The sequence below is a fragment of the Coregonus clupeaformis genome, chromosome 30 (genome assembly GCF_020615455.1).
Source record: "Coregonus clupeaformis isolate EN_2021a chromosome 30, ASM2061545v1, whole genome shotgun sequence".
Lineage (NCBI taxonomy): Eukaryota > Metazoa > Chordata > Actinopteri > Salmoniformes > Salmonidae > Coregonus > Coregonus clupeaformis.
Window position 1 is genome coordinate 47720048 of NC_059221.1, and position 11205 is coordinate 47731252.

Sequence of the window (11205 nt, forward strand, 5' to 3'; positions counted from 1 at the left end):
CTCCCACAGTTCTCTCTCACACACAGGGTCGTGACACCTCAATAATTACCCAGTGGCGGTGTGTGCGTTCTGTGTGTGTGTGTGTGTCAGTGTGTGAGTATGTGTGTATGTCTATGTGTGTGTGTGTGTGTGCACCTGTGAATGTGTCTGTGAGTACTGTGGGAGGAAATATCAAGAGCACTACTGCTCTCCATGTATTTGACCTTTCATCAGCTCAGAATAGAACGACTGGCAGAAGAAAAGGACTGAACTATTATATCAGAATAGAATACCAGCATTTAACTCTTTAATTCAAAGTCACTTGTGTCAAAGGTGCAATCTGTAGTTTTATTTCTGGTACAAAACATTGACCCAGGTGGGACTGAATGGAAAACTGTGCAAGGTTAACTGAGGCTGGAATATAAATTAGCTGGAGTAATGTTGTGAAACAGGTTGGAGTAAGGTTTGAAAAGGGTTTGTATAAATAATGTTCAAACAGGGTTAGAATGAGGTTGTAACAACATTGTATCACTGTTTAAACAAGAGTTAGATTGTATTAATGTTGTAATAGGGTTGAAACAAGATGTTATAATAAGGTTAGAGTCGAGTTGTAATAATGTTAGAATAGGATTAGACAGAGGTTAGGCTTGCATCTGAAGGAGTGGTGTCTCCTGGCTTCTGTCTCACCCTCATCCCCTCACTGCCTAATAGAATCAATCATTTTACTAAATGAGGCTACTGCTACCCAGAGCAATCAGTGCATGCTGGAACAGAGCAGGGCAAACACACACACACAAGACCTCCCGACCACAGCTGAGAGCAAGGACATTCTATAATTACGAGATCTCCAAAGAACTGCTCCTGTTCTATCTCTGTGTGTTGTGTGCTGTGTGCTGTGTGCTGTGTGTGTGTGTATGTGTTGCTGTGTGTGTGTTTTTGAGAGAATAGTTCACAGAGTGAAGCTTACATGTATCAGGACTATTGCACTTAACTCCCACACCTGTCTGGATGCTAGAACCACAGCCAGGCATTTTATTCTGTTTTTGTGTGTGTGTGTGTGTGTGTGTGTGTGTGTGTGTGTGTGTGTGTGTGTGTGTGTGTGTGTGTGTGTGTTGTGTGTGACTGGTAGGATATCGACCACTGCTAGTCCCTCAGCACTCAGAGAGGATGACTCTCGAATTCAGAGCTAATGCCTTGCTTGCTACACAGACACACACGCTCACTCTGCACATAAACCCTGACACATTGGACATCATGCACTAGGATGAGGATGTGAGAGGATGTGAGGTGTGTATTCACCTCTCTCTCTCTCTGCCTCCCTCTCTCCTTTCTCTCTCCTCTCCCTCTCTTTCTCTCTCAGCCAGACGTGTGTCACAGTGATGGAGTCACTCTCAGCTCAGTGGGGCTGTCTGTGGCACTGCCAGATGGACTGGACAGCAGAGAGAGAGAGAGAGAGAGAGAGAGAGAGAGAGAGAGAGAGAGAGAGAGAGAGAGAGAGAGAGAGAGAGAGAGAGAGAGGAGAGAGAGAGAGAGAGAGGGGGATTTGTCTAGAGAGCTCTGACAGAAAAACTGCAGGTTTAACAGGCACACACTACACCTGTTCCTGTCCAGCCATCCCTCTGGGGCCTAGTGAATCCTGCTGAAGCTTGGGTCCTGGTGGCCCTCAGCCTGGTCTGCCTGGTGCTGGGTGATGTGAAGGGGGCCAGGATCCAGGCAGGAAAAGCCTCTTACAGCCAGACAGACCCCAAATATGGACAGACTGACTCCACACAGCCTGAACATCCAATCCCCTTAATGCCTCATCCCCGATGCATTATGGGAGAAAAACACTAGCCGCCAGCCCCCAACCGTCGCTGCTCTGCTCTGGAAAATGCCAGGAGACAGAGAGGCCTTTTAAAAGGAATAATCTGTCCTCTACTCCTAAAACAGACATCCCCCCATTCCTCTCTTCACCACACAGATGAATACTGATGGTTACCACGCACGTATTATCAGACACTGTGTGTGTGTCTGACCTGCCCACAGACCTGCCCCACAGACCTGCCCCATCAAATATAACACACACACTCTCACACACACACATACACACAACACACACACACACATCTTAGTGTCAGACAACCAGAACAGGGTATTATAACCCACAAAGAGGAGGAAAGGGAGGAGGATGTGTCACACTCCTAATGTCCTGGTGTGTTGTGTGTGTGTGTGTGTGTGTGTGTGTGTGTGTGTGTGTGTGTGTGTGTGTGTGTGTGTGTGTGTGTGTGTGTGTGTGTGTGTGTGTGTGTGTGTGTGTGTGTGTGTGTGTGTGTGTGCGTGGGTGTGTGTGTGCGTGGGTGGGTGTGCGTGGTGTGGTGCCCGTGTGTGCGTGTGCATGCATGCGTGCGATTCACGGATTCATGATCAAAAACCCCGCTACACCAGAACACCCAACCATCTCTACATACGCAGCTCAAAAAACACACCGTTGCAATGCCTTCATCACATTCACAGGCTGCAAAAGTCCAGAACCTCTAGCAGCTATCCACCTCCTCACACAAACCAATCCACAGAGAACAATCAACTCCTTCTCTCCCTTAGTAATCATCTGGTTCATATATAAAGGGGCCATGCCTGGGCCCTGATCTTAAGAGCCCTGTCTGTCTGTCTTGTCATTTTGTCGTCTGTCTGGTTGCTCCCTATGCCTGCTTTAGAAATACATGAGAAGTCATGTATGAATGAAGGACAGAAGGACAGAGAGAGAGAGAGCGAGAGAGAGGAAGAGAAGGAGGAGGGATGAGGGACTCATTGAAATAGGCCAGATAGAAGCAGACAGTTGGAAGCCCTCTCTTCCCCTGCACTAGACAGTCAACGTTCAGTGTGTTACCACTATGTATTCATCTGTATAAACGATGGCGGGCCAGCAGCACGCTGTCTCTGCTGCATATGAATAAGTTAGAGAGGAAATGGAGGGGATGTACTTCCTCCCTGCTGTACAGCCCTCAGCTCGAAAGCAGAGAGAGATGAGAGGAGGGAGGGATGGATGGAGGAGATTGATAGGGAAGAGAGAGAGACTTTGTTTAAGCACTTTTGGTAGAGATTACAGCCTCGAGTCTTCTTGGGTATGACGCTACAAGCTTAGACACCTATATTTGGGGAGTTTCTCCTATTCTTCTCTGCAGATACTCTCAAGCTCTGTCAGGTTGGATGGGAGCATCGTTGCACAGGTATTTTCAGGTCTCTTTAGAGATGTTCAATCGGGTTCAAGTCTGGCTCTGGCTGGGCCACTCAAGGACATTCAGAGACTTGTCCCGAAGCCACTCATGCATTGTCTTGGCTGTGTGCTTAGGGTCATTGTCCTGTTGGAAGGTGAACCTTCGCCCAAGTCTGAGGCCCTGAGCGCTCTGGAGCAGGTTTTCATCAAGGATCTCTCTGTACTTTGCTCCGTTCATCTTTGCCTCGATCCTGACTAGTCTCCCAGTCCCTGCCACTGAAAAACATGCCCACAGCATGATGCTGCCACCACCATGCTTTCACCCTAGGGATGGTGCCAATTTTCCTCCAACGAGACTCTTTGCATTCAGGCCAAAGAGTTCAATCTTCGTTTCATCACACCGAATCTTGTTTTCTAGTGGTCTAGTCCTTTAGGTGCCTTTTGGCAAACTCAAGCGGGCTATCATGTGCCTTTTACTGGAGTGGCGTCCGTATGGCCACTCTACCATAAAGGCCTGGTTGGTGGAGTGCTGCAGAGATGGTTGTCCTTCTTGAAGGCTCTCCCATCTCCACAGAGGAAGTCTGGATCTCTGTCAGAGTGACCATCAGACTCTTGGTCACCTCCTGACACAGCGCCCATCTTCCCAATTACTCAGTTTTAGCCAGCAGCCAGCTCTAGGAGGAGTCTTGGTGGTTCCAAACTTCTTCCATTTAAGAATGATGAGGCCACTGTGTTCTTGGGGACCTTCCCAGATCTGTGCCTCGACACAATCCTGTCTCGGGCGCTACGGACAATTCCTTTGACCTCATGGCTTGGTTTTGCCCCGACATGAACTGTCAACTGTGGGACCTTATATAGACAGGTGTGTGCCTTTCTAAATCATGTCCAATCAATTTAATTTACCACAGGTGGACTCCAATCAAGTTGTAGAAACATCTCAAAGGATGATCAATAGAAACAGGATGGACCTGAGCTTAATTTGAGTCTCATAGAAGGTCTTCTGTTTTGTATTTTTATAAATGTGCCAAAATATCTAAAAACCTGTTTTAGCTTTGTCATTATGGGGTATTGTGTGGAGACTGGATGATGAGAAAATGTTTTATTTAATCAAGTTTAGAATAAAGGCTATAACGTAACAACATTTGGAAAAAGGGAAGGGGTCTGAATACTTTTCGAATGCATGCCACACTACTAGGGCTCTTCCCAAGCACATCCGACGGCACTGTACCCATTGATTCTCGAAGACTATAACTTATAAATGCCTCATGAGCTTTGTTCAACTGCATTCTATAGAACCCACAATATAAGCTTTGCTGCTCTGTTAGTAAACAACGTAAATGTAAACACACATGGTTAAAACTATACATTTGATATCATGGATGTCAGTCCTTGCATCCATAGCTATGCCTATGAATTTGAGAGGTTACATTTCTCCAGCCCCATCACGTTTCGCTTTGTTAGCAAGGGGGAAAGGCCTTGTTATTGTTTTTAAGAATTCTAGCGCTTTAAGGTTTTATCCTTAAGTTGGTGGCTAACAGTTGATATACAGTATGAAGCTTTAGAGATGCAGTAGGCCTAGATCAAGCTTGTAGGAGATCAAAATAAATGAAGTTAGTTGTGCAGTGATTTTATAGATACAAGGATAAGTAGCATATTGTTTTTAAATGTGTGCATGCTTTTTCTCCTCTGACAATGCAACATCTGATTCAAAGGGGGTGTGGCAAATATCAAAACTCTTCCGTGGTAGGATACACTGTGCTTCTCGCCAAAAGGAGGCTATTGAGGGGGAGGACCGTCTTCCGTTTGCCTACTAATGAATTGGCAAACTCCTCGACCACTCGACCACTTATCGGATTCCGGGTCAGCCGGAGGAGAGAGGACGGAGAGACGGACTTTTGCCCAAACAAGAAAAAGGCCTATGACTCTCTCCCGAAAAGCCATTAATATGCATGTTGAACTGTTCATCGGTTTCAGTAGGGAGGATGAGAAAATGTGTCATCTGAACAATTCTACAATTAGGACTCTGATCGGCTGTTCAAAAATGCATGAGTCTCTTTCTGATGCCAAGTCCCAGGCTGAGCCTCTACTCTCTCACTGTGATAACTGATAAAACCCATACAGGCCTCCTGGAGAGTTTGACCTCAATATTTGAGTCTGGGTAATGGGTGTTGTGGCCTTTTCATGGCAAAGACCTGGTTTAAGTATGGCAAACAGACCTGGCCCAATTCTGGACAGTAATACTAATAAATGGTAACTGGGCCAAATAGATGTGGGTCGGATTTGGGCCGTAACAATTTTGCTGTCAGCATCTGTCTGTTCTGGTCAGTTCAATGCTTCTTCCTTCAGTTACTGCAGGCAGGTCTCCAAGGAACTGTGACCAGGGCCCGTATCCACAAAGCATCTCAGAGTAGGAGTGTTGATCTAGGATCTGTCCATATAATTTTATTCATTATGATCTAAAAGGCAAAACTGATCCTAGATCAGCACTCCTATGATACGCTTTGTGGATAAGGGCCCAGATCAGAGTTGATGTTATTCCATCTTGTTCTGTTTCTCTCTGAGTGGTTGTTAATCTTCTCTCTGTTGTTGGGGTCCTGGTTGGAGATGAACACCATCTCTAATTGGGAGATGAAGTAAAAATGATTTATCCCACATGAGAGAGAAAGGCTTTGAACATCCTCCTCTGGGAGATAGGTTACCCACATACAACACAGACAAACACACACTGCGAACACATGCAAACACACACTCAGTACACACACATGCACAAGCGCAAACACACTTGCGAACAGCAGTCACTCACAGACCCACACACGCTGCAGTATTTTTTAGAGTTTCTATACGGATACATGTTAAAGAGAGTCAGTTTCAGTGAGTCAGTTGAAGAGTGTTGAGTGTGTGAATGGGTTAATTGCACAGTGTTCCCAGAAAAGGGCCGATGACACAATCATCAATTCACTCTCTACACATACAGTGGTGTAAAGTACTTAAGTAAAAATACTTTAAGTACTACTTCAGTCGTTTTTTGGGGTATCTGTACTTTACTTTACTATTGATCTTTTTGACTAAATTTACTTTTACTTCACTACATTCCTAATGAAAATAATGTACTTTTTACTCCATAAATTTTCCCTGACACCCAAAGTACTCGTTACATTTTGAATGCTTAGTGGGACATGAAAATGGTCAAATTCACGCACTTATCAAGAGAACATCCTGGTCATCCCTCTCTGCCTTTGATCTGGCGGACTCATTAAACACACATTCTTTGTTTGTATATGATGTCTGAGTGTTGGGAGTGTGTCCTGACTATCCGTAAATAAATAATAAACAAGAAAATGGTACCATCTGGTTTTTAATATAAGACATTTTAAATTATGTTTACTTTTACTTTTGATACTTAAGTATATTTTTAGCAATTACATTTACTTTTGATACTTAAGTATATTTAAAACCAAATACTTTTAGACTTTTACTCAAATAGTATTTTACTGGGTGACTTTCACTTTTTACTTGAGTCATTTTCTACTAAGGTATCTTTACTTTTACTCAAGTATGACAATTAGGTACTTTTTCCACCACTGCACACATACTGTACACACACGCTGGATGTCTGAGGGATGTTTATTTATGCGTAGCAGACAGAGACGTCTCAGAATAAATGAAAGGACTCAGAGCTTTTTGGGAACACAGTCCTGTGTGACCACTCACTCAGCGGGAGTCAGCTCAATGTGGGGATACAACACACTAAGTACACTCTCTCTATTCTCACTTTTTTCTATATATATATATATATATATATATATATATATATATATATATATATATATATATCTGTCTGTCTGTCTGTCTGTCTGTCTGTCTGTCTGTCTGTCTGTCTGTCTGTCTATATCAATCAAATGTATTTATAAAGCTGATGTCAAAAAGTGCCTATACAGAAACCCAGACTAAAACCCCAAACAGCAAGAAATGCAGATGTAGAAGCATTGAGATCTATCTCACTATCTCTGTCTCTTACACTCTCTGTCCTTCACACACACAAATACCTACCTCATAGATACTCACCCTCACTCACTCACTCACTCACTCACTCACACATAGACACACAAACACACTCACTGCCTGATTACCACACTACACACTCTCCAGCTGTGGTCTGCCCCCTGAGGGCAGTGTCACCATTACAGACTGGTGAAGGGGATACATACAGTTGAACTCTGAAGTTTACATACACTTAGGTTGGAGTCATTAAAACTTGTTTTTCAACCACTCCACAAATTTCTTGTTAACAAACTATAGTTTTGGCAAGTCGGTTAGGACATCTACTTTGTGCATGACACAAGTCATTTTTCCAACGATTGTTTACAGACAGATTATTTCATTTATAATTCACTGTATCACAATTCCAGTGGGTCAGAAGTTTACATTCACTTAGTTGACTGTGCCTTTAAACAGCTTGGAAAATTCCAGAATATGATGGCATGGTTTTAGAAGCTTCTGATAGGCTAATTGACATCATTTGAGTCAATTGGAGGTGTACCTGTGGATGTATTTCAAGGCCTACCTTCAAACTCAGTGCCTCTTTGCTTGACATCATGGGAAAATCAAAAGAAATCAGCCAAGACCTCAGAAAAAAAATTGTAGACCTCCACAAGTCTGGTTCATCCTTGGGAGCAATTTCAAAATATTTTTGGAGAAATGTCCTCTGGTCTGATGAAACAAAAATAGAACTGTTTTGCGCCAAATGACCATCGTTGTGTTTGGAGGAAAAAGGGGCAGCTTGCAAGACGAAGAACACCATCCCAACCGTGAAGCACAGGGGTGGCAGCATCATGCTGTGGGGGTGCTTTGCTGCAGGAGGGACTGGTGCACTTCACAAAATAGATGGCATCATGAGGAAGGAAAATTATGTGGATATATTGAAGCAACATTTCAAGACATCAGTCAGGAAGTTAAAGCTTGGTCGCAAATGGGTCTTCCAAATGGACAATGACCCCAAGCATACTTCCAAAGTTCTGGCAAAATGGCTTAAGGACAACAAAGTCAGGGTATTGGAGTGGCCACCACAAAGCCCTGACCTCAATCCTATAGTGGGCAGAACTGAAAAAGCATGTGCGAGCAAGGAGAACTACAAACCTGACTCAGTTACACCAGCTCTGTCAGGAGGAATGGGCCAAAATTCACCCAACTTATTGTGGGAAGCTTGTGAAAGGCTACCGGAAACGTTTGACCCAAATTAAACAATTAAAAGGCAATGCTACCAAATACTAATTGAGTGTATGTAAACTTCTGACCCACTGGGAATGTGATGAAAGAAATAAAAGCTGAAATAAATCATTCTCTCTACTATTATTCGGATATTTCACATTCTTAAAATAAAGTGGTGATCCTAACTGACCTAAGACTGGGATTTTTTACTAGGATTAAATGTCAGGAATTGTGAAAAACTGAGTTTAAATGTATTTGGCTAAGGTGTATGTAAACTTCCGACTTCAACTGTATTACAGGTCTGAAAGGAGTCATTGTTTTACACACACACACACACACACACACACACACACACACACATACACACACACACACAGAAACACAGACACACACTTAGAGCCTTTGATGTTCAACAGTATCATTTCTCAGGTTTCTTTGAATCACACACATAGACCATGGTGAGCTTGGACTCCAAACAGACACAGGAGCTGCATGTAATCATGATGCATTAATTCACTATGGCTATTACAAATCAGAAGACAGACAGACAGACAGACTAAAGATTTTAACATCTCTCCACTCAAACCAAACGGCAAACAAATCATTAGGCGATATTGATTTGACCTCCAAAGCAAACCGTTTTCCAATACAAGAGGCAGACAGACAGACACACACACACACACACACACACACACACACACACACACACACACACACACTAGGCTATGCACGATCACACACACACACACAGACACGCTCCATCTCTCACTAAATCAGAACGAAAGCTATAGCTTCCTGTGAGTTTTGTTGTTCATTAGCCAATTCCACAACCCCAGAAGCTGCCTGTCTCAAAGGGGATCCGAGCTGGCATTCCGGAGAATAGCCAGCCCTACACACAGCGGAGAATACATACATCACGACGACAGAGCACACACACACACAAACACACACACTGCCTGCAAATCAATAGAGCTAACCCCCTCTCCCTCCCCCTACACACGACAACACATAAAAAAACGACACAGAAAATACAACAATGCGCATTCGCACACACACTATGGACAGTAGGTCAGAATGCCAGTGTGCTACAGCCTATGCATGGTTCAGTCAGAGAGAAATAGCCTACTGTGATAGTTAACACAATTTAATAATGTAATAGTCTACCATATTAATAAAAATACAGGATTTCAGACGACCGTATGTCGGAAATATGTGTGCTGTCAAATGCTCTCTCTCTCTATTTGTGTGTTCGATTGTGTTTTTGTCAATGTTTGTCAATAACAAACAGCCCAAGTGAATGTAAATGGGCAGAGAATGATCCACAGTCCTCTAACCCTATCTTCCTCTCTGCTGTCTAAATCCTCGTTTTTATCCAAATAGCGTTTAGCCCTTATTCCTGAAGGCTAGACTTCTACCGTTGACTCACCTATACGAAGTCTGTTTCCTAAAAGCCAGACCCTTTAATTTCTGCTCCAGCGTCTCCACCTCCATCTCGACGAGGCTACTGAACGTATCGCTGCCCCCCATGGCCTCCTCTTCGCCGCAGCCAGACTCGCTGTCCTCCCCAGCAGCTTCCAGCGCCGTCAGCCGGCCGCTGAAGTTCCCGAGGGTGTGCTCCGCCTGGGACGGGCAGGGCTTGGCCAGGGGGTCCATGCTCATGCTGCGGCTGGCACTGGACCCCCTCTCCGCGGCTACTTCGGGAGACAGAGACGGTATACGGTGGTATCGCTGGAAGACAGTGTCCGTCCCTTTTTATGGTCGTGGTTGTTGAAGGGACCCAAAGCGGCGGGGATTTGTGTTCGCCGCACGGTCGAGCACGCGCTGGTGATCGCGAACGGCTAGTGCGAGGTGACCGTCTGGAAATGGCAGCACGAGCTGCGGCGGCAACAACAAGAGTCCGCTCAACAGAAGCTCACGGGGGTGCGCAGGCAGCATCCATCTCCGGCCCCCGACCAGGGCATTGTGGGATACTCCTGCTCCTCCTCACTCTGCTGCAGCATCATCACCATGGTAAAAGTAGGGCAAAGCAGGGGCAGACTGGGACAAGAATTCGGCCCTGGCATTTTATCCACACCAGCCAACATCACGGTGTCCACAGCCAACTAATTTCCCCCTGGTGTCACTTGTGCCACTAACTTGTTGGTGGCACCAGCCTATAATTTGGTTAGACAATGTCATTCATAGTCCTTTATTAAGAAGTGCAATACATAAACTACTGAGGTATTCAAGAAATAAGTTATTTCATCTAACACATCCAAGCAGGAATGCGTGATTCAAGATATTTTGATGTGCAACCTAATCCAGTGATTGTCATGAATTTCGAGTTGACAATTAGACTACAGTTGCTATATTTTACTGTCAAAATTAAGATGACCAGAGTAGCTGTGCAAAAAACAAAAAAAACTATGGCGTGGATGGAACTATATTAAACTATACAATTTCGCTAAAGTACTTTCAAATACTTGTATTATTTATAACACAGAAATCGACTTCACCTCTAGTAATTTTACAATCACCCAAGTTTGGTAGCCTATGCTGTTGGATGCACTTTCTAGCCATGGGCATAGTTGTTCATGCGGTGGTTACAACGTAACACTGATCAAACGTTCTCATAAAAGGTCTGCGCCAAACCGCTTGAGGAGCAAATGAGTTTGGTACAGTAGACATCATTTTTACATGCAAATATGATTGGATACAGCGTTTGATTATTTAAATATCTGCCTCAATTTAACTTCAGTTGCTTTTTTTCTTTCTGAGGGCTAATCGGGGACAATTTCAGGGACAGCTCTAGCCGGGACAGGCCACTAAAATCGGGTATTGTCCCC

At 44.2% G+C, this 11205-nt stretch overlaps 1 protein-coding gene across 1 annotated transcript in view; it reads right to left on the reverse strand.

The window, feature by feature from the left end:
• Positions 1 to 10097, reverse strand: part of LOC121546233 (diacylglycerol kinase iota-like) — a 53018-nt gene extending 42921 nt beyond the window's left edge. The window contains exon 1 of the mRNA XM_041857332.2: positions 9807 to 10097. Coding sequence (XP_041713266.2) covers positions 9807 to 10039 — 233 coding nt within the window. The 5' untranslated portion in view covers positions 10040 to 10097. The remainder of the gene's footprint in view (positions 1 to 9806) is intronic.
• Positions 10098 to 11205: the final 1108 nt, after the last annotated feature.